We start from the raw sequence: 22,487 nt of genomic DNA, 5'->3' as shown, positions 1-22,487 counted from the left end.
TGTGCATTGGTGGAGACCTGCGATGTTTTATCAGGCTGAGAAGTTTGAATAAGGCAAGGCTCGAGGAGGTGCAGTCCTTCTCTTCCGTAGTCAGAAGTCAAAGAGGCAGGGGCCGCTGGCAAATGTCTGAAGTGGACAGGGTTCTTTATTTAAATAGCAAAATTATATGACTTGCAGTAGTCTGTTATGTTTCTCAAAGTGGTTTTGTTACAGAAAATCCTGTTCCACCCCACCTTCCCAGCATTACTGATGTAGCAAGGCCTCCGGACAAGCAGGGGCTCTGGGTGACGCTGAGGACCCAGCTCGGCGGAGCAGCCACGGGCGCTGCGAGCCAGGGCAAAGCGTTGCTAATGGTTCCCCACGCTTATTCGAACAGTAGGTTTGGCTAACACAGGGCAGCCTGAGAACAAGCCCGCATTAGCCCTCAGCAGCAGGACAAGGCCCGCATCAGAGGCGGGGGAAGCTGGGGGTGCCCCGCCACTGACGTCAATGGGAGCGGGGTGGCCGGCCGCAGGTAGCCGTGGGAAAGGCTCCACGGAGCGGGGCCGCCTGTGCCGTGGCTCCGGGCAGCCTGGGCAGGGTGCCCGGCGGCGCCTGGCCTGTGCCCGCGATGGCAGAGGGGAAATTAGGCTTTGAGGGCTGCGAGGGTGCTGGCTGCTGGAGGTCAGGCATCGCGTCCGCTCCTAAAAGCGGGCTGTTTTGCTGAACAGCAGCGTCGGGGTCGTGAGTCAAAGGCCCGATTCGAAACCGCGGCCAGACTCAGGACTGCGCTTGGAGGCTTTGTGTTCCCCCGCTTAAGTGTTCGGCGTTTGTTTGGGCCAGAAGTATGCCCAGGGCTCGGGGCTGAGTCACGGGGATCAGTCACCATGGAGAGTGCAGCAGGGGTTGTTTAATTCACTTAATTGAGACTACCTGAACCTCTGGTTTAAATTACTGTGAGCAGCAGCAGACACGAGTATCCCCTTCTCGCTCCCCACGGTAAAGCAAGCTCCCGAACACACCAAAGCGTGAAGCCGTTGGCATCCCCTGCTAGGGCCGAGCCTGCCCCGCCGCCTCCCAGCGCCCGGAGGGAGGCGAGGAGGCGTTAAGGAAGGCAGGGACGGGCAGGTGAAGGAGCTGCCGGCCGGGCTGCCGGCGAGGGGCTGCGGCCGGGCCCGGCCCGGGCCGGGCGGGAGCCTCCTCCCCGCGGGGCCGCTCCGCGCTCCCTCACCCGCCTCTTCCCCCCCAGCTCCTGGACCTCTTCATGGTGTGGGACTGGTCCACCTACCTGGCCGACTACGGGCAGGCCACCTCCAAGTACCTGCGGGTCAGTCCGAGCACGGCCCTCACGCTCCTGGAGAAGTAAGTGCGGGGCCGGGGCCGGCGGCGCGGGGGTGCGGGCGGGCGCGGGGCGGGCGCGGGGCAGGGCTGGGCGCCGCGGCGCTCCGAGCCCCGCACCCCCGGGGGGCTGCGGGGCCGCGGCCGGGGCCGCCCCCCCCGGGAGCGACGGGAGCCCGGCGGCAGCGCGTCGCCGTGGCGGTGCCGAGAGCCGCGCAGGGGCGCGGGCGGTGCCGGGGCCCCGGGAGCCGCTGGCGGCCGCCCGAGCGGTCGCTCCCGGGAAGGGAAACGCGAGGGGTATCGCCGTGGTAAAGCCGGTGCGAGCGGGCTGGGGAGGGCAGGGTAAGGCAGGGCGCGCCGCCGCCGGCCGAGCGTCAACTGCTTTGAAAAACGGCACCAAAATATGCCGTGATTGAAAGGCGTTTTCTAACGGTGTTTCCTCTCCTCTCCTGCCTGCGCTGAATGTGTATTTTGCAGAGTTCACAGAGGGTACGTATCGCCTATGTTGTTACAAAGTATTGGTGCTTCGATTTCTTTCCTTTGCCTAATTTCGTTTTTAAATCCGTTGATACGGGGGATCAGCAATAACGATGTCGGGTAATTTGACGGTGAACACAACACGCCCGTTCGCCGAGCCTGAACTTCCCATGGACGGAGACGATACTAACGGGTTTTCTGGTTTGCTTCTCTCCTAACGCAATTGGTAGGGCCAGTTTCCTGCCGAGGTGATATTTGCTTAATACTTACGGGCGATTTGTGAAGAAATATCTGTTAAAACGAGTTCCACATTGTGGAAGTTTAATTTAAGAATGCACAGATAACAACTTTTGTAATCTTTCAGTTCTTATTAGCAGAAAGATCAAAAGAGGAACAAAAGTAAACCTCTTCAAATAGTCGGACTTTGCAAGTTATGTTTCTAACGCGTCTGTGTCATTTGCTTTTTTATTTCTCCAGAATGAAAGACTCGAGCAAAAAGAACAACATTTTTGCTCAGTTCAGGAAGAATGATCGTGACAAGCAGAAGCTAATAGAGACTGTAGTAAAGCAACTTAGGAGTTTAGTGAACGGTATGTCCCAGCACACATAGGCCTGTTAAATCAACGGTATCTCATCACGCCAAGAGGTATTTCTTAGCCACTATTTCTACTAAGCAAACAGTGATATCAGCTAGGACATTCGTTTGACTGAGTAAAGGAAAAATGCAGTAAATGGCTTGTACACGGAGTCTTCAGCAAACAATTCTTTGTACGTATTTTTAATGGATCGAATACTATTTTGTATATTGTAAACAAATGGTGAAAAATGAGACTGTACAATAAAAACCAGCTCAATCGTATTGTACATGGAACAGCTGAACTGTAAATACATTATTTAAATATCTGCAGACATGGTGTCCAAAATTTTGCTCCGGGTAGGAATTATCTGAGAAATGATCTCTTAGCTGCTGTTTTCTGGACGAATCCTAATTTAATGTTTTTTAAGCATTGAGATGCCGCCTGTCGTTTTCCTGCATTAAATGTATATTAGCCTTAAAGTGATTGGACATAATTTTGTATACCAGATTTTGTAGTCTGGAGGTATGAAAAAATCTTCTGATTTTTAGTACCTTTGAAAACTACCTGAGAACTAGACTTGATATTTATTTAGCATTAGGGCTTAGAGGCTTTGTTCTCCAAAAGGGGTTTAATCTTGAGGTTGTGAATGTAAATAACCATTTGAGTTCTTTATAACGTGACATTTTGGTTTGGTTTGGTTTTGTTCCTCAGGGTTACTATTTCTAACTGTACTTTTGTAAGATCCCGGGTTCTTTTCCCCAGGTTGCAGTAAGGAATAGATTTGCCACTGCTGGTTTCGTGCCGCATCTGTTTGTCAGTATGCGCTTCCAGACCCATCCCAGCGATTAGCATTTCGTCCCACCGCCGGTCTCTTTGCACTGTCCCCTCCTGGCTATTTTAGACACAAAGAGAATGTCTAACAAATACGAACCAAATGGAACATGTAAAAATAATGTACATTTTCGCTGTATTTTTAAGTTATTGACGGTCTAAATACAGTAATATAAACCTCAGCCGTATTCCTGTTTAATTTCACGCCCTGGAAGGCGCCTCAGAGCTGGTTTCGCTGGGACCTGTACCAGTCCCGGCTCTTCGGTGATTTACCCCCGGGGCAGGCGGGCGTGGGGCCGGGGACCCGGGCGGCCCCGACGGCGGGGGGCGGGCCGGGGGGCTGCGGGACCCTCCCCGGCTGCCGCCGCCGTCCGGGGCGGCGGGGGGCGGCGGGGCCTGCGGAGCGGGGCTGGGACGCTCCCCGGCCGGACTCGCCGCCTTCCCCGGGCGGCGGGAAGGGCTGGCCCGAGGGGGTGCCGGACGGGGGTCCCGCGGGGCAGAGGGGGCACCCCGCGCCGCGGGGCAGCCGTCCCGCCGCGGAGCAGGCGCTGGCCGGGGCGGGGGGCGCCGCGGCCGGCAGGGCCGGGCCGCGCCGGGCCGTCGAGGGGGCGGGAGAGGGGCGCCGGCCCCGAGGCGGGGGGGGCTGCCCCGGCCGCCCCCGCTCGCCCTGGCCGCGTCCCCGCGCCCCTCAGTCGCTCTCCCCGGTTCTCCCGCTCCAATCACCGCACTTGGCCGCGCTGCTTACATATGCAGCGGATACGTCATCTCCGAAGGTGGATCGGGCGTAAGTGGCCAATATCTATATAAATGTGGCGGAGGGGCGAACCGGCAGCAGGAGGCGAGCGGGGCCGGGCGGGCAGCAGCCGGCAGGGCCAGCCGCGGAGCGCCCGCCGCCGGCAGCGCAGTCGCGGGGCGCCCGGCCCCCCTCGGCGTTTGACAGCCGCCGGGGCCGCCCCCCGAGCCGCCCGCGCCCCCGGGGCGGGGAACCGCCGCCGCCGCCCGGGAGGAGGATGCCGGCGGGGCTCTCCTGGCCCGAAGCGGCGGCGCTGGCGCTGCTGGCCCCGGCGCTGCTGGTCGCCCTGTGCCGGCACCTGTGGGCGCTGCGCTGGAGCCTCAGCCGGGACCGCGCCAGCGCCCTGCCCCTGCCCAGGGGCTCCATGGGCTGGCCCTTCTTCGGGGAGACCCTGCACTGGCTGCTCCAGGTAAGGCGCAGGGGGACGGGGACGCGGTGGGAAGGGGTTGGCGGGAGCCCCGGTCTGACCCGCAGCTCGTCCCCAGGGCTCCCGCTTCCACAGCTCCCGGCGGGAGAGGTACGGAAACGTCTTCAAGACCCACCTGCTGGGCCGGCCGGTGGTGCGGGTGACGGGCGCTGAGAACGTCCGCAAGATCCTGCTGGGCGAGCACACGCTGGTCAGCACGCAGTGGCCCCAGAGCACCCAGATCATCCTGGGCTCCCACACCCTGCTCAGCTCCATCGGTGACCTGCACCGCCAGCGCCGCAAGGTGAGCCTAGCAGCCGCCCCGGCAGGGCACGCAGCCCAGGCGGCACCTCCTGCCCAGGCCTGGGCCTCAGTGGCACGTGGGACACCCCCACACTTTAACAACCTGCCTCTGTTCCCCCCCTTCTCCTCCTAGATCCTGGCCAGAGTGTTCAGCCGCGCTGCCCTGGAGAGCTACCTGCCACGGATCCAGAAGGTTGTGAGCTGGGAGCTGCGGGGCTGGTGCATGGAGCCGGGCTCCATCGCAGTTTATTCCTCCGCTAAAACCTTAACTTTCCGCATTGCAGCTCGGATTCTGCTGGGGCTCCGCCTGGAGGAAAAGCAGTTCAAGGACCTGGCCAAAACTTTTGAACAGCTGGTGGAGAACCTCTTCTCCCTGCCCCTCAACATACCCTTCAGCGGGCTGCGCAAGGTACTGCCGCCTGCCCTGCTCCCTCTGCCTGGGAGCAGGGGCCGGAGCCCTGGCAGCACAGACCCCTTGTCCCCAGGCCCACCAAGGGGTACTTCCGATGGGCCAGGACGTCTGCAGCACCTCATTCCGGGGCTGAGGGCCTGCTGTCTTGCCACCCCAGCCATCTCCTTTTCTCTCTGCACTTCTCACCTGCTTCTGGTTGGCTCCCATCACCTCCCTGTGCTGGCTCCAGCTCACTGTACAGCAAGGGGCTCCTTTCCTACCTCTCCCCATATGTTGCCTGTGTTGGCTCTGGTTAGTCCATCGCGTCTGATCCCGTCCCATCTCATCCCACCTGGACTCACGTCAGCCCACTGTCGAGGGGTCTGTGGGCATGAGCACAAAGGGCACAGCGCACCTCAGGTCAGCACTCCCTGTGCACCTCAGGGCAGGCCGAGGAGTTGAGACCCTCTTATGGTCCTTGGTCCCTTGTCACCCAGCAGCAGAGAGACAGCAAGGGCTCCTGGAGGGGAACGTGGCAGAGGGACAGTCATCTCTGTGTCTTCCAACCCACAGTGTCTTCCCTGCTGTCCTGCCCCTCTTTGCCTGCCTCCCCACACTCTGGCTCTAGGTATCCGTCCTGTGTCCCACCCCTCCTCTCCCATTTCAGTCTGTGTCCCCTCCTCTGGGTTTGGGTTCTCCACCTTTACCACAGCTCAAGTCTCCTGCCCCTTTTAGCCAGGTCTTGTCCAATCTCTTATTTCCACTGTGAGCTCTGCCCCACCGGATCGCCTTACCCAGCCAGTCCCAGTTCTCCCCTAACCTCCCTGCTGCTCTTCTCCACCAATTCAAAGCTCTTGTTTTCCTTGTCCAGTTCCCCCTTGCAGGTTGTCACCAATGTGAGCTTTCACCCCCCATCCTATCCCTCCCTGCCTTCTCTCAGGTCAGCTACAGCCTGTCTGGCCCCAAACCAACCTCTGCAACTTGCCTTTAGGTGCCCTTGTCTTTTCCCTTGCTCACTGTCCTGTTTCCTTTGTCCAATCCTTCCCAACTCAACTCTCAGCCTTTGTATCTTCTTCCATACATCTGGTCATGGCCATTTTTCATGCCAAATCTCTAGTCCTGGCTTTTGCATGAGGCATCTTGCTACAGAGCCCCACACTCTGTGACTCCATCCATCTCTGCTTTCCAAAGAAATTGATCATCACTTGACTCACTGAGATCTTCCTAAATGTTTTGCTGCACAGGAGTGCAACACAACTGGAGATGAGCTTGGTGTGATTAACGTGTCTTTATTAGTATACTCTGGTAAAACCACTCATTTGTTCCTCTGTCAGATGTTCCTTGCTTCTTGGAATCAGTTTTATTAAGTTACCTCTTCTTGTCCCTTTGGACAAGCTTCTTTTGGACCTCACAAGACCATGGGTTTGTTCGGCGCAGACACCTTTGGACTCGGTACTGTGCGTTTACTGCTCTTTTCCTCTCAGAGTGTTTCTTGGGACTTGTCGTATTTGATTCACAAAGCAAGGCAACAGCATTTGCAGCAGTTCTCCCCAAACTGCTGCCTCTTACAAGGCTCTGGGCCTGGGCAACAGATTAAACAGTTCTTGCTATTACAGATCCTGGGATTAAGGATTGCCACACTTGGGGTCCCCCGGTCTCTCTGGAGAGGGGGGTGGTTCCTCGGGCTCTCCTGAACTGTGTCTGCCTCCTGCAGGGAATCAAAGCACGGGACATGCTACATGAGTTTATGGAGAAGGCTATACAGGAAAAACTGCAGAGAAACAACCCAGAAGATCACAGTGATGCTCTGGATTTCATAATAAACAGTGCCAAGGAGCATGGCAAAGAGTTCACCATTCAGGAGCTAAAGGTAAGGAGAACCCCCACTTGCAATGTCCCCTCCGACTCAGTGGCTGTTTGAGAGATCTGGGCTGAGGGGCAGGAGGAGGGTTGTGTGGGGACCCACCACCAGCTGCTGTCTCCTGCCCTCCTCTTACCAACTCTGAGGACACCATCTCCAGCGCAACCAAGAGAGCCTGGACTCAGCATGCTCATACGCTCCAGTAGGATTGTATCTCTTTGCATTAGCGGAGAGCTGGTATTTAAAATGGGATTAAATGCCTCTTCTACCTTTCCTCTTCATGGCCACTGGGCTTCAGCCTGACTTAGGGTGCTGTTAGGGTTACATGGCTTTACTAAGGCTCTGTATGTCAGTTTGCACTTGGTAACCTCCAAGGTACTATCTTGGAAATATTTAGAGCTAGTTGCCTGTTCCACAAACCTCCCCCAGCATCTAGCATAGTGCGGTGTGGAGATCACGTCCTCAGGGCTGCGAGCCCAGAAGTCTCGGAGACAATACATCAAAATGGGTCCAGGGATGGAATGATGGTCTCTGGGTCATTCCTTATCACGTCATCATTAATTACATCATCTAGCTTGTGGATTGCTATGATGCAACATGATGCATTACTGTGACTTAGGGATGAACCCAGTAGTCCTTACTGAACCAAAACTACCAACTGAATGTAAAGAGTATTTTTGGAAAAGATCTTGGGAAAAAATTGTCATTAGTACTGCATCATTCATAGCTCTGGGTCACTTGGTGTCAGTGGATGACAGATGGTACTGTATTTATATTACAAGTTTTGAAGCAGTTCTGCATAGGTGCAGCAGCCAAATATAGTTTGAAAGTATTGAACATACATAGTTTTACCATTTATTTAGGTATTTAAGAAAAACTATCTAAAAAGTGATGTTCTATAAATATTTTTTAAAAGTGTAATTTCTAAGTCTAAAATATTTGAAAGACTTTACAGTGACTATTAGATACAATTAGAACTAGCATATATTCTTAAAGTAATTTTATTATGATTATTATTTATTCTCATATAATGGGGGTTTTATAATTATTTTTTTAAATAATTGTCAGACTCAAAATGTGATCTATTAAGATTGATCAATTTCTGTTAGTATTCACATGGATATTACACTCAAACAATTACCCGATCTCTCATCATGACCCTGTCTCTGACAACAAATGAAAACTAACAGTAGGAATAAGGGGATATTAAATGTAATGTGGAGTGACATGGCAGTGACCTCAGGCTAGCTGATTCAATGATGGTATATTCATATGCTGTCCTGTACCTTTACAGTTAGAAAATTTCTACCTTGTCTATATTTAACGAAATGACTTGCAAACCGAACTGCCTGTGATTGCAATTATGGCAATAGTCTCCACTCTAATAAAACAGTAGTAGAGCTCTCATCCAGTGAAGTGGTGTAGTTGGGTAAAAATTCCAAAGCTGTCTCAGAGTCATCGATATGTCTGACTTTGAGAGACACTCCAAACACTGGCACACACTAGTTACTAATTTGCTTTTTGTTCAAATTATTTTGAAGGACCGTTTTCCCAGAAACTTTCTTAAATACACTGTGATTTGCATTGCTGCCATGAACTCAGCAGGACCCATGGAATGTAAAGGTCATTAAAAAGATATCACTTTGCCAAAAGTACTGTCTTAAAACATTTAAAACCTTGGAAGGATTAAAAAAACCCATCCTACAAACAGTGCTGTCACTGGCTGGATGGGTAGAACTGTAACGCCACCAGTCCTGCCTCTCTGGACGGGGAGTTGGGCTGTAGCACAGGGACAACATTGACGACACTGTGGGAAGATGCTGCCTCCCAGTCACCGGTTATGTTGGCCTTGTAAAAGGGAGGGAAGATCAGCAGCTCAGTGTCACAGCTTAAGTAGCAGCACTGTCAGAGGTTGATGCACGGAGTCATAAGGGCTGTTATTTCAAATCGCAGAGCCTGCCCTAAGTTCCTTGCATTGTATTGAAATGTCTTCAGTTTTAATAGCAAGTAGTGGAACTGAGAGATTTCTTTTCATCTGGGTCTGCTACCTTGTGAATGTAAAAATTCCTGCTAACGCCTGCAGGAGGTGTGATAGGGGTCGACAGGGATCTGTTATTTCAGAGGTTTTATTTCAGCTGAAAGATGCCCTTGAGAGCTGCACTTTGGCAAAAGCCTCTAGTCCAGTCAATATATGACACTGGGGATGGTAGCAAAGAGTAATCCTTGTTACATTACCCTTGACCTTACCAGACTTGGCTCCGGATACCTTCAGGCTTCAAGTGTCCTTCCCTGTGTTTTTGACTTCACCTCTCCAGAAACCATTTGTGTCAGAACCATTTAAATTCCAGACACATAGCTGTGTGAAAGGAAACTGCTCTGATTCCCTGGGTGGTTTTGCTCTGCTTTGCCCCTGGACTGGAGTGATTAGTGCTCTGTAGTGCCAGCCAGGTCCCAGCCCCTCCCAGGGTGGCAGCTCCCTGTGCTCCTCCCTCGGGCTTCTCCCGTGGGTTTTGGGTCTGACCTCTGTCCTCAGCGCTCCCAGCCCAGTGCTACGATTTCCGAAAGTTGATAACAGGGTGCTGCAAAGAGCCCACAGCCACCTGGTGTGTGCTGTGCCATACAGACCCTCCAGACAGTCCCGTGAGGATCTGTGAGCCGGGACAAGGCACATATTACAGATTTGACTGTGCTGTGGTCCATCAGAGGTGGTTAACCTCCTAACTTGTTATGGACACATCTGCTATGGAGCTATCAGGAACACTGCTGTGCTTCAGGCTGTTAAGCTTGAAAAGCAAGCAAGTCCTTTGCCTGGTGTGCGCATCCGTACGGGAGAGCTCCCTGCCGGCTACAGCACCTCCTGGGCTGACCTGCTATAGCAGGGAGGTCTTTCTGCTTTCGACTCTGTTGGTTTGACTCCCCTCCCAGACAAGCAAATGGTCAGTTATAACTGGAGATGGATCAAATGCAACCCATTTTAGCTGCCAGCACATCTAGGATTTATGTATAAACCTAAGGCCTCATAACCCCTGGCTGGGCAGAAAGGTAAAAGCTGGGCACAAAGAGGAATTGGCAAATGAAGGTAAAAAGCATAATGCTTGAAATGAACTTAACTCAGTATGCTAAAATGCATGTTAAAATACTTCTTTAAAATTTGTAAATCTTGGAAGGAAAACTCAGAAGAGCTGACTTGGAGGTGATGTTTTCTCATCTCAGTTGTGTTTCTGCATCAGTCACTTGGCAAGTGGATGTCCAGTTTGCACAGAAATGGAAGAACAAGGGTGTCTTGTTTCGGTCCCTGCCAACCCAGGGTGGGTGCAGGTTTGTGGAGAGAGGGGAGGGGCGGGGGCAGGGCCCTCTGCACAGGGATGAAACCTGCAAAAGGTGGAAACAATCTGAATCACAACCAGTTTAAAATGGCATTCAAACTTGTCACCTTCCTTCCTGTCCCAGGAGTCAGCAATTGAGCTCATATTTGCTGCTTTTTTCACCACGGCTAGTGCCAGCACCTCTCTGATCCTCCTGCTACTGAAGCACCCCTCAGTGATTGAAAAAATACGGCAGGAGCTTATGTCCCATGAGCTGTACCAACAGTGTAAGCGCTGCCCTGGAGGACCCTGCCCAGACACCCTGACCTCCCAGAGCAAGCACAGTGAGAAGCCACTTCTCTGCCCCATAGCCAAAGATGCTTGTGAGGACCAGAGCCGGCCCCGGGGCTCCATGGAGGAAGGTTGCCTCCAGCCCTGCGGCCCGCTGGAGCCCACCCTCCCCTGTGCTGGCCCCCAGCTCCGGGCACTGTCAGGGCAGAGCTGCTGCTGCCCCTCGGACATCAGCCTGGAGAAGCTGAGCCGCCTGCGCTACCTGGACTGTGTGATTAAGGAGGTGCTGCGGGTGCTGCCCCCCGTCTCCGGAGGCTACAGGACAGCGCTGCAGACTTTCGAGCTGGATGTAAGTGCCCCGCATGCCAGTGGACTGCTAGGGAGCTGCTGCCTGCCACAGCCTGCAAGCACAGTGTCTGGCACAGTGGTGGTGCCTGGCAGTGTAGCTCAGGGGAAGGTGGCACCCAGCAACCTCTGTGGGTCCCAGCTGGGCTGGGGAGAAAAGAAGCTGCAGAGCAGTTGGGCAATGTGGTGGGGCTGTCCCCAGGCACCCTCTGCTCACCCTCCACTAGCACAGCTGGCTGCACAGGTATGTAACGCTCCTCTCCTTCCCTCTTCTCTCCCCACTCAGGGCTACCAGATCCCCAAAGGCTGGAGTGTCATGTACAGCATCCGTGACACACATGAGACAGCCGCCATCTACCAGAGCCCCCCCAGCAGCTTCGACCCAGACCGCTTCAGTGCTGCCCGGACGGAGGCTGTGGGCCGCTTCCACTACATCCCCTTCGGCGGTGGAGCGCGGAGCTGTATTGGCAAGGAGCTGGCACAAGCTATCCTCAAGTTGCTGGCCATTGAGCTGGTCAGCACAGCCCGCTGGGAGCTGGCCACCCCTGGCTACCCCGCCATGCAGACCGTGCCCATCGTGCACCCCATCGACGATGGGCTGCAGCTCTACTTCCACCCCTTGCAGCCCAGCCACGGCAGCAAGGCCTGAGTCAGGGGTATGCTGTACCCCTCAGCCCTGGCATCGATGGCCCTCCACGGCTGACAGGGGCAGGTCTCTGATGCCCCAGGCTGGGTATGGCACTGGGTTGCTGCAGAGCAAAACCCCAAACATCTTTTTATTTTTCCCCTCTTGGTGCGCAAACCGGTATAGAGGGGGTCCTGCAGAGTCCTGCTCCTGAGCATGGGGGTGAGCCTCAGCCCCAGCCTGGGGACAAAACCTGCTGAAGTTGCTGGCAGAGCACCCCCTTGGAGGCTCAGCCTGCCCCTGCCCCACACAGGTCTCCAGCCACAGGGGATGGGGAGCAAAACTCCCAGCCCAACAGCTAAGGCTCCCAGAGCTTTTCTGTCCCAGGGTTATCTCCTGTGGGTGTGTTATAGGAGAGGCAGGACAGACATCCTGCACACTGTAGCTTTTTAGATGTATGAAGAGGGAAGATTACGGGGGGGGGGGGTCTGCAGGAAAACACAAGCCAGGGCTGCTCAATCCATGGCATCAGCTGTAGCTAGAATAATAGGGTGTAAAGTGGTTTTTATTGTAAATATTTAATCTCATTCCTGTACTTCCCATTAGAGCCGGCGCAAAGAGGACATGTCTCATTCACCCAGTAGTAGTAGCTGTGTATGTTGTGTCTGAGCACTGTGCTGCTGCTCAGGGTCTGCCATGAAGCCCCCCTCTGGGTTCCCCACAGGACACACTCCCTAGCTGCAGCCTGACCAAGGGATCGGACTGAAGCAGCAGGGGGGGGGCTTTGGGGAATAAATATTTGGAAAATGGACATTTCTGAATATGTCTGATTTGTGGTAGAAAGTCCCCCGTTCCCGATGATGCTGTTCACATTGCAGAGGGGGTGTTTGCAAGGTGACACAGGCCCCACGGTGGCTGGCTGGCCAGCCTGACCATGTCACCTCCTGCAGCCTAGCTCTGACAGGGAGAGTGCCAGGACAGCAGCTCCGTGGGTCTGTCCAGGGGGTGGTACCTGGGGCTAAGCCTGGGTGCTGAGGGCACCTTTTTAGGTGGCTTTTGAGTACCGCCTGCCTCACTGAGACACAGGGTATTTCTCTCCCGTGCAAAATGGAGCCCTCTTGCTTCTGCACTCAGAACAGAGCTGGGCCCAGATCCTTGCCCCACTGTAATGTGTTTATAAGCTCCTTTCAGCTTCACCTCTGTTCCCCACTGTCATGTGTCCTGTGTGGAAGCAGTGGGGGAAACGAGGGGACAGACCTTGTCCCTCCAGTGCCTCCTGGGCCTGGTGACACAGTGTGCTCTGGGTGAAGAACCAGCAGCGGCCTCACCTGCGAGGGCAGAAATGTGGCATGAGGACAGAGTCCCTTTGGCAAGGCTCTGGGGAGCTCCCCCATCCCCTGAATCTTTTGTCATCGTCCTGCTTCAATGCCAGGCGACAAATGACCTTGACTTGGCCAGTCCCCCTTGCAGGTCCATGCCGGGGCACTGCAGCGGGGCGTGCGCTGCCGTTAGCTGTCAGAGGGCTGCGCAGCGAGCACAGCGCTACCTGGGGCAGAAATGTGGCTCCTAAATGTGACAGGTCAAATCTGGAAGAGGTTGAACCGCAGGGCTGAGTTAAGTGCTGTTGGCAGGTCGACCCCGTAGTGAACCAGAGCTTCTGCCCCTCCCGACCTTGTCCTGAAAGGTGAATCTTTCTGGCTATCAGAGGTGCAATCAGTAGGTGGTGGCTGCAAGTGGCAATGACTAACTTCAATTAGCAAGAGCTACTGGTGTGACCCGCGGGCCATGCAGGCTCCCACCACAGGCAGGGCTGCGGGCAGGGCTGGGCTTGCAGCACCCAGCACCGGGTGCGGTAGGGCCGGGGCACTTAAAAATTACCCCGAGCGCTAACAAGCCCTGTAGCCACCCACTGAAAAATGTAACATGAATCTAGTTAAAAAACAAAAAAAACAACTTGAAACTGATAAAAGACTTGAAACTGATTTTGTTTGCAGATAAACACAAGCATTTACAAATGAAGTGTAATAATTGTTACTTGTAATCAAAGTTTGTTCATATTAGGCTGTTAATTTTTTGACCCTCTTCCAAGATGTTTTTAATTATCCCTTTCACTCTTTACCATTTGATTCTTTTCGAGCCGATGGCTGGGGAATACACAGCTGGGGAGATAATAAAGCCTTCCTGTGGCAATTATCGGTGCTCAGGCCACCGTATCTCGTTATTTTGATAGACAGTGAACTTGGCGCAGTTGCCGGCCGGGTTCACGCAGATGTCACGGTCCGTGTTGTAGGTCACAAGCAGGTCAGCGCCCGGCAAGGGGAGAGCGCCGGGTCAGGGCGCGGCCGCCGCTCCGGGCCAGCGCCGGCCGGGCCCCGCGGAGCCGCCCCGTCCCCCGAGGGCTGCGCGCCGCCGGGGCGAGGAAGTACCCCCGGGGGGAGGTGGGGGGAGTCCCTTCCCGGGCAAGGGGCGGCGCAGGCGGGCAGCCCCGCTCCCACAAAGCATCGTAAGAGGAGGGAGGGTCCCGAGTGGTGCGTTGATTGTCAGAAAAATAATAATTAAAAGTGACATCTCCCCCTCCCCTACACAAACACGCACACGCAACTTCCAGAGTTTATTGAGCTTCTCTGGGAGCAAGAAAGCAAAAGTAACGGGGGAAGAGGAAAAAAGCGGAAAGAAAAAGAAAAAAAAAAGGGCGACCACGATAGTTTATTGGTAGCAGCCTCGCCCAGCGGAGCGCTCCGCGGCCCCGTCCCTCCCTCCGCGGCCCCGCAGCCGCGGTCTGCGCCGGGCGCCCCCTCCCCAGCGGCCGCGTCCCCCGGGCGGCGCCTCCTGCGCCGGGACCCGGCGGCAGCCCCAGCGAGCGCAGCCTCCCCGCAGCCCGTCCCGCTCCTCCCGGCCGGAGCCGCCGCTCCTCGCCGCAGAACGACCGCCGGGGCCTGCCCGCCGGCTCCTGGAGGGAGCCGCGGCTGCAGGCGGGGTGCCCGGCCGGTGCCGAGCGCCTCTTCCTGGCCGCGGCAGCCCCGACGGCCCGGGGATGCCGGCGAGCCCCGGGCGGGGGCGGGCAGCGGATCCCGGAGAGAGGAGCCGGGCACGGCGGGTTGGGTGTTTCCTTTCCGCGCTCACCTCCCTTTCCCTCGGTGACCCGCGCTTGAACCTGCATCGGGAGGCTGAGTCGGACTGCTGCCCGCGGCTCCTTCCTCCGCGGCCGGCAGAAATACAAGCCGGGCCTTTCGAGGTGAATCAGAGGACAGCGGAGGCTCCTCCGCCGATGCGGCGGCAGAGCTGCGGCTCTGCCCGGCGGGCCACCGCGCTCCGCCGGCCCCGGGGACCGCCCGCCCCGTCCGGCCCCCAGCACCCGCCCGGCTTCTCCCGGCTCCGGCCGCTGGCTCGCCGTTCCCGGCCGGCGAAGGAGAGCGCACCGGCACCGGCCGGGGAGCGCCGCCGGGGGTAGGTGTCTCCGGGCAGCCGGGCTCCCAGTGCTGGAGCGGGATGTTTCTCCGTACAACCTGCTGGTCTCTAACGAGCATCGGCGATAAATCCGAGGGGGCGGCCGGCCCCCGGCCCACAACCGTTGGCGGTGTCCCGCAGCCCGCTCGCTCAGCGAGCCCGGAGCCGCCGCGCCCGGCAGCACCTTTCCCGCCCAGCGGCTGTCTGCGGCGGGCAGGATGCGTCGCGCAAAGCAAACAGTTAAAGATTTCGGGGGGAGGAGCCAGGCCGCAATCCGCAATTAAAGATGAACTTTGGGTGAACTAATTTATCGGACCAAGGTAGGGTGGGCAGCAACCTGGGAAGGGTATAAAAGGCGGCTCGCGGCGAGTCCGGCCCGCGCACTCGGAGCTCCTGGGGGGCCGGGCTGGACTCGCTCCCCAGCCATGGGCTTCTCCGCCCTGGTCGCCAGCGCCCTGTGCACCTTCCTGCTGCCCCTGCTGCTCTTTCTGGCCGCCGTCAAGCTCTGGGACCTGTACTGCGTGAGCGGCCGCGACCCCAGCTGCCCGCTCCCGTTGCCGCCGGGCACCATGGGGCTCCCCTTTTTCGGGGAGACGTTGCAGATGGTGCTGCAGGTAAGGCGAGGCGATGCCGCGGGGAGCGGAGAAGCGCCTCGGCTCCTCCTCTGGCTGCAGGGGAGGGGGATGAGCAACAGCTTCGCCGGGCTCCCGTGCCCAGGTAGGAAAGAACTGCTTTCCCTGCCCTTTCCTCTCCTCCTTTTTAAAATTTAGTTTATTATTTCTCCCCCTTCTCTGTCCAGAGGCGGAAATTCCTGCAGATGAAGCGCAGAAAATACGGCTTCATCTACAAGACTCACCTCTTTGGGCGGCCCACGGTGCGGGTGATGGGCGCTGAGAACGTGCGGCACATCCTGCTGGGCGAGCACCGGCTCGTCTCCGTGCAGTGGCCCGCCTCGGTGCGCACCATCCTGGGCTCGGGCTGCCTCTCCAACCTCCACAACGGGCAGCACAAGCACCGCAAAAAGGTACGGCCCCGACGGCGGGCGGGGAGCGGGTGCGGCCGCCAGGGCGCGGCGGCTGAGCCTGTGTCCCCTTCCTCCTCCTTCTCCTCCTCCTTCTCCTCGTCCCTCCGGGCAGGTGATCATGCGGGCCTTCTCCCGGGACGCCCTGCAGCACTACGTGCCCGTCATCCAGGAGGAGGTGAGCGCCTGCCTGGCGCGGTGGCTGGGCGCCGCCGGGCCCTGCCTGCTGGTCTACCCCGAGGTGAAGCGCCTCATGTTTCGCATCGCCATGAGGATCCTGCTGGGCTTCCAGCCCCGCCAGGCCAGCCCCGACGGCGAGCAGCAGCTGGTGGAGGCCTTCGAGGAGATGATCCGCAACCTCTTCTCCCTCCCCATCGATGTGCCCTTCAGCGGGCTCTACCGGGTAGGGCTCCCGGCGGGCCGGGAGGGGAGGGGTGCTCCTGCTGCTAGGGCAGCGGGGAATGGGTGGGAGGAAGGGATGGCAGCACGGCTTAAGTCCCACGTTGCTCTCCCTGCTGCTTGGTTAGGGTTTGCGGGCACGCAACATTATCCATGCCAAGATCGAGGAGAACATCCGCGCCAAGATGGCCTGTAAGGAGCCTGAGGGTGGCTACAAGGATGCGCTGCAGCTGCTGATGGAGCACACACAGGGCAACGGGGAGCAGCTCAACATGCAGGTGAGGTTCCCCATAGTCAGATCCATCCCTTTCCCCCAGCTCCTCTGTCAGCAGCTTGCTTATCCTTTGGGGCCAAAAGGACAGAGCAGGAGGTTCTCCCTCTCCCTGTGAAATAAACCAGCTTGTGATGTGCACTGGGGTGTAGAGGCTGCGACCAGGCTGTTGGATGGGGAGCCATGTCCACAGGGAGCATAAGCACCACCCACCCCATCCTGGCGCCTGAGTCCAGTCTGGGAGCAATGCACAGCGTTGTGGTGGTAGAGTGGGCCTGGTAGAGATACTGTGTCCAAGGCCTGTTTTATCCCTTCTTTGTCTTCTGTGTAAGGAACTGAAGGAGTCTGCCACAGAACTGCTCTTCGGGGGCCATGAAACCACTGCTAGTGCTGCCACATCACTGATAGCCTTCCTAGGGCTCCACCATGATGTCCTGCAGAAAGTGAGGAAAGAGCTGCAGGTGAAGGTGTGTGTCTTATCCAGAGCCATTTCACAGGAGGGGGCACTGGGAAGGTACCTCCAGGAGATGTGTCCCAGACAGGGCTCCCCTCAACTCAGGTGGTGCCCTACTTTTAAGAGGTGTCAGGAAAACAGCACTCACTGAGGTGCAGCTGCTTTGCAATGCCAGGAGCCCTGGCTGCCTGCTCCATGTCACGGCAGCGTCTTCCTTTCTAGGGGTTACTGTGCAGTCCCAACCAAGAGAAGCAGCTGGACATGGAGGTCTTGGAGCAGCTGAAGTACACTGGCTGTGTCATCAAAGAGACTCTCAGGCTGAGCCCGCCTGTTCCTGGAGGATTTCGAATTGCACTTAAGACCCTTGAGCTAAATGTAAGCAGGGCTTGGGCTCAACCCCTCAGAGCACCCGCAAAGTGCTAGTGCGTTCGTGTAGCCTCTCTGCCTTAGAGTGACCTGCAGGAAGCCAGGAGGGGAGGTGGGGTGCACCGACGTGTCCTGTGCTGGCACTTAGCTTATTTAACACAACAAGGCGCTTCATGTCTCCTTTCTCTTCTTTTGATAGGGTTACCAGATCCCTAAAGGTTGGAATGTTATTTACAGTATCTGTGATACCCATGATGTGGCAGATCTCTTTACCAACAAGGATGAATTTAACCCGGATCGCTTCATGTCTCCATCTCCAGAGGATTCCTCTAGGTTCAGTTTCATTCCTTTTGGTGGGGGCCTGAGGAGCTGCGTGGGCAAAGAGTTTGCAAAAGTCCTTCTAAAAATATTTACAGTGGAGCTGGCTAGGAGCTGTGACTGGCAGCTGCTGAATGGACCTCCTACAATGAAAACGGGCCCCATAGTGTACCCTGTGGACAATCTGCCTACCAAGTTCATAGGTTTCAGCGGCCAAATCTGAGAGCTCAATGCTTGTCCAGCTGGATTTCTATATAGCGTCTAATATGTACATAGTAACTTTTTATAGTAACGAAGGCCTTTAAATATTTAAACTTGTAAATGTACAATAGTTATTTATGTCTTCTAAATATTTCAAAACGGTATGATATTTTTTCCCCAAGCACTACAATTATGGGTCTCTGATTCATAATTAGATAATGTTATTTCTATAGAAATAAGTTTTCCCCTATTTAAAAGTCTTACTGAAAGCTGGCCAGCTAAGCATTTGAAGACATTTCATGATGGTGTATGTATTAAGAAATATTCTTAAAGGCATTTGAAACTGGTAACTAGCTACTCATCCAAATTACCTAAAATGGTTATTGTCTGAAAATGTTTTCGGTATTATTTGTGTCTAGATCTTATGTTTAATGTGTGAATTTTAAGTTTGATAATAAAGTTTATTTTTGATGATCCTCTGTATGAAGGTTTGCATGTATGCTAGGGAATAGTTTGGCCAATGGGTCTGAAGGGTTTGGATGTAAAGTCAGATCTGCTTTTGTGAATGAGCTATTTGCTATTTCTAGGTTCATAACTCTCCTATGGGGTTCTCACTTGTGAATAGGAAATTGTTTTAAATTTTAGCCTTTAAGTGGCAAGAACAGTGCAAAAACATACACGCTCACTGACAACAGTATGGAATGATAGCAAGTGCTACATGTCTCCTTATCAAGCACATAGTATTCATTGACAGTAAATAAGAAACTAAAGGGAAGCAGAGGAATAATGTGTAATGTGAGTCTTTCTCTGTAGCTTGAGAAAACAGATTGAGGAAAAAAAAATTCCATAAATGTCCTCTCCCATATTACTACTGACCTGTGTAAACAGACCACTGGATCTTGTTCTGTGTTGAGTCTGCTGGCTATGAATCTTTACTTATGAAGGTGTCTCTTATCAGCTGGTAGAGCAAATAAAATCTGCTGATTTCTTCTTGAAATGCAACAGCTCTGACTAGGTCAGAGATAGAGCATGCATTTGGTTTAAGAACTTCTTTCCTGGAATTCAGCAAAGTGAAAACTAAAAGGCAGGCACTAATGTGAATTGATTAACAGGGAATCAACTGTTGAGATGCAATTCCCTGGGGGTGTGTAAGCAGGGCAGATAAAATGCCCTAGGCATGACCCCTGTTTTGGCTTAACCATAAGGTTTTTTGTGCTCTTACTACTCCCCCCCCCCCCCCCCCCCCACTACCACACCTATTAGTCTTCCCTCAAAAGTCAAACAACATAGGCTGGCTCTATAAACATCTACAAAGTAAGCCAATGTAATACAGTGTCATGAACACTTATAGCAGCATATAGACTAATTCAGTTTTTTGTTTGCTTCTGGAGAACAGTCACTTTTTCATTACATTCTCCCAAGGTCAAAATTAAGGATGGAGTTAAGTTGTTCAAAATCACTGCAGGTGTTTAATAGCATCTATGAGGTTTTAGATTTTTTTTTTTTAAGGAGCGTTTCTATAATACATTTGATGTGTTTCCAGATTGCATTTTAAATAGATAATCTTTTAATGTCAGACCTTAGATACAACCTACATATAAGTGTAACTATCAAGACTTCTTCATAGTCAGTTTTTTTTAATATTAAAATACAAAAGATATTCTTTTTAGATTGTGCCTGAGTCTTTGCAATGTTTAAAATCTTAAATAATTTTTACTATCTAAACTTCTTGTACCATTATGTTTTTTCAGGGATTTGATGAATAATCTCAGTTTAAGACCCCTTTATTACCAATATGATGGCAGAAAATTACAAACCCTGATCCTGATTTGGAGGTGATCTGAAGTCTGGAGAACAGCAAGACTCTTGTCTTGGTATCCCTTGTTAACATTTTCTTCCTTAACATTACAACATTCTGCAAATCCAAATAGATGCTGATATTCTTTAAATGTTTTGTTTATTTTTACCTGAAGTCTTTTATATGTGGGAACTTTTTGCAAGGTGTTCATATTATTTTAGATTTTGTTTTTATAAAGAATGTGAAACTAAGTGCTCTCTGGAGAGTATGAACACTTTCACAGTGTAAGTCTAAGGACATACATGCATTTCTCTCCTTTTTAATTTTTGAGTCAAGTTTGCAAGGCTTTTATGTTTGGAGAAAAAAAAATAATATACTTAATTTGATTTTGTCTGGACATCTGGGGGCACATCCTCAGCTGTTGTAAATCATGACAACATAACCTATGTTAGGCACTGCCGCTGTATGATTTATCCCTGTAGTTAAACGGTCTGTCACTATCGTGTAATTTAGGCATCTTGGAGCTAGCTTTAAACAAGCTGTCCCAAGAAATGGTAGCAGCATAGCTGCAGTAATATGGGGCTCAGTGTGGGTTAATTGCTAAAATATTTGCCCAACTTCTTGAGCAGGTTTTACAACCCCTGCTAATCTCGTCTATGCAGCTGTATCTTGACAGCTTAGATGCTGGCTGCAGACCAGTTTCAGGTGAGCTCTGGTATGATTATGTAGCTTTGCCGGCTCAGCAGTGGTGGGTGTGGGCACACACAAGGACTGTGGTTGCTATTTGGGGGCTGACCAGCTCCTGCAACCCCAGCCCCTTATCCCTCTTGTTATGCTGGATCCAGGAACCGATCTTGCTGAAAAATTATCTACCGAAAACCTAATTGTTTCTTGGGCAGACCAGGTGCTCACTTCATCTCCCTGCATGAATATTGTTTGTGCTGGGGTGCTGCAGCAGAGGCAAGAAGAGGATGGGGAGGCAGCCACTTCAGCCTGCTCTGCTGCTAACGGGTAGTTCCTAGAGCCAGACTCTAGCTTTCCTTTTGTAAGTGTTATCATGTGTTACTGTGACTGGTGTACCAAGGTTTTCACATTAAAGGGTGAGATTTGGTGAGCAGTGCTCACTCCCTTCTTGTAATTGGGCCTTTTTGGGGTATTTCATATTCCTCCTCTTAGTTAACCTGTCATTTAAAAGAAAAATCTTTGAGTAGGTCTCTCTCCAAAAAAGTGCATGCAATTCAGTAGGTGCTGTGCTTTGGTCCTGGAATAAAAAGCAATGATTTATATGTATCATGCTGGCTCTTCTCTGAGGGTAAGGTGGGTTACTAGAACCCATACTTCTCCTAAACCAATGTGAATATTAGCTCCTGCCAGCCAGCGGCATCTCTGGTGCTTAGAATTTCTGAAGTATCTATGCGATGTGTGGTTCTTAATGACACACAGTTATATCCATTCTTGAATAAAAATTACAATAAAGAATGACACTGGTGTAAATTGACATTGAGGCATGCTACTTGATAAACCAATTCCTGATTGAAAGGTAGTAGTATTTCCAGATAAGGTCAGAACAGGTAATAGTGAATTTTTGTAATGGTTACATGAATAAGAAAAATGTGCAGATGAATGCTGAAGACTCACTGGAAATAAAAAAAATACTGATTGATTAAAAATTACTTGATCAGATTTCTTTATTTTGTTTTTGTGAAATGGAAGCATGTTACTTTCATGTGGCTTTCAGCAGTTGAGCTGGGAAAGAATTTTTTTCTTTAGGTTCATAAAAGCACCTATCGAAGGGACAGTATAATTTGAAGCCTTGTATGCTTAAGGTTTTGCACTTACTTTTCTGACATTTTGTTTTATTTTTTACCTTTACTACAGGAGCCTTTTCCTGGACCTTGAAAGATGAGATGCTGACAAAAAGGTTATCCTTTCTAGCCCATTTCAATCTATTATATGTTTTCTTATTTTATTCTGGTCAGTGATTTAGAATAACCTTTGGAGAGGTACCAAGAAAAATACTTAATAGTATGTAAAATATTACATCCTTGACTTTCAAGTGGTACTTAGTCCTAAGTGCTATAGGAAGTTTTTAAACCTGTTTTTACAAATCTGCATCTAGTCATCTTTGAGAACAGAACACTGCTGTGTTTTATTAATTCTACACATCAGCAGAGGTGTCCAGGGTGGATGCTGATAAAAGAATATGCCCCAGTCTTTTAAAACTAATGTGCATAAAATTAGACTCCTAGATCCATCGCTCTCTTTTTTTTTTTTTCTTTTTTAAGCATTAGAATTGATTTTTATGAGGTATAAATTCTCAAAATTTGCTGTCTGTCTCAAAGGGAGCTGCACTGCTTACACTCCCTGAAAATCCAACTACTTTTGACTTAGTCCCAAATATAGACTAAGTAGCCCAAGTGCAAGCAGCCCATTGCAGAATTTCTTTAACTTAAAATTATTGCATACCATCTTTCCTACAACACTCTAACAGGATCCTATGCAAACCTATAGGATTCTATACAAGGCTGTGTCTCTGCTGAACATTCACATAAACCAAACTTCAATCTATTGACTTTAGGCAATGTTTTTGAAATTATAAAAGGCAGTCACAAACCTTGTGTTTAGAACACGCTGCTCAGTAGGGTATGTTTCAGCCCCAAATTGGTTACTTTATTTATGGCTTAAAGGT

General features: G+C 52.5%; 3 protein-coding genes across 11 annotated transcripts in view; all 3 read left to right on the top strand.

The window, feature by feature from the left end:
- The window catches only part of EXOC6 (exocyst complex component 6), a 96,658-nt gene extending 93,273 nt beyond the window's left edge, over positions 1-3,385 (top strand). For 5 of the 9 annotated variants that reach the window (XM_074874948.1, XM_074874947.1, XM_074874951.1 and 2 more), the window contains 2 exons: positions 1,229-1,341; positions 2,272-3,385. In XM_074874948.1, the coding sequence (XP_074731049.1) occupies positions 1,229-1,341; positions 2,272-2,404 (246 nt within the window). In that variant the 3' untranslated portion in view covers positions 2,405-3,385. Of the gene's footprint in view, positions 1-1,228; positions 1,342-1,794; positions 1,807-2,271 lie in introns of all 9 variants that reach the window. The other 4 variants (XM_074874946.1, XM_074874953.1, XM_074874955.1 and 1 more) reach the window with 2 other exon arrangements.
- Positions 3,386-4,213: 828 nt separating this feature from the next.
- Positions 4,214-11,997, top strand: CYP26C1 (cytochrome P450 family 26 subfamily C member 1). The gene is made up of 6 exons (XM_074874022.1): positions 4,214-4,405; positions 4,482-4,706; positions 4,839-5,114; positions 6,811-6,966; positions 10,408-10,902; positions 11,185-11,997. Exons 1-6 carry the CDS (start codon positions 4,214-4,216, stop codon positions 11,545-11,547), a joined length of 1,707 nt encoding a protein of 568 aa, XP_074730123.1. The 3' UTR covers positions 11,548-11,997.
- Positions 11,998-15,388: 3,391 nt separating this feature from the next.
- Positions 15,389-18,474, top strand: CYP26A1 (cytochrome P450 family 26 subfamily A member 1). Its single transcript, XM_074874021.1, has 7 exons — positions 15,389-15,584; positions 15,770-15,994; positions 16,107-16,394; positions 16,519-16,668; positions 16,994-17,128; positions 17,338-17,490; positions 17,681-18,474. The coding sequence occupies exons 1-7, from the start codon at positions 15,396-15,398 to the stop codon at positions 18,020-18,022; spliced, it is 1,482 nt and encodes a 493-aa protein (XP_074730122.1). The 5' UTR covers positions 15,389-15,395; the 3' UTR covers positions 18,023-18,474.
- Positions 18,475-22,487: the final 4,013 nt, after the last annotated feature.

This window comes from Strix uralensis, chromosome 7 (genome assembly GCF_047716275.1).
Source record: "Strix uralensis isolate ZFMK-TIS-50842 chromosome 7, bStrUra1, whole genome shotgun sequence".
Taxonomy (NCBI): domain Eukaryota; kingdom Metazoa; phylum Chordata; class Aves; order Strigiformes; family Strigidae; genus Strix; species Strix uralensis.
This window is presented reverse-complemented; position numbering and strand designations above follow the sequence as displayed.

Excerpts from the sequence above, each read along its gene's own strand:
- CYP26A1 (XM_074874021.1), top strand. The coding sequence starts at position 15,396 with ATGGGCTTCTCCGCCCTGGTCGCCAGCGCCCTGTGCACCTTCCTGCTG. Across the intron at positions 15,585-15,769 it reads CGTTGCAGATGGTGCTGCAG|AGGCGGAAATTCCTGCAGAT; the intron begins GTAAGGCGAGGC and ends TTCTCTGTCCAG. Across the intron at positions 16,395-16,518 it reads CCTTCAGCGGGCTCTACCGG|GGTTTGCGGGCACGCAACAT; the intron begins GTAGGGCTCCCG and ends CTGCTTGGTTAG.
- CYP26C1 (XM_074874022.1), top strand. The coding sequence starts at position 4,214 with ATGCCGGCGGGGCTCTCCTGGCCCGAAGCGGCGGCGCTGGCGCTGCTG. Across the intron at positions 4,707-4,838 it reads TGCACCGCCAGCGCCGCAAG|ATCCTGGCCAGAGTGTTCAG; the intron begins GTGAGCCTAGCA and ends TTCTCCTCCTAG. Across the intron at positions 6,967-10,407 it reads TCACCATTCAGGAGCTAAAG|GAGTCAGCAATTGAGCTCAT; the intron begins GTAAGGAGAACC and ends TTCCTGTCCCAG.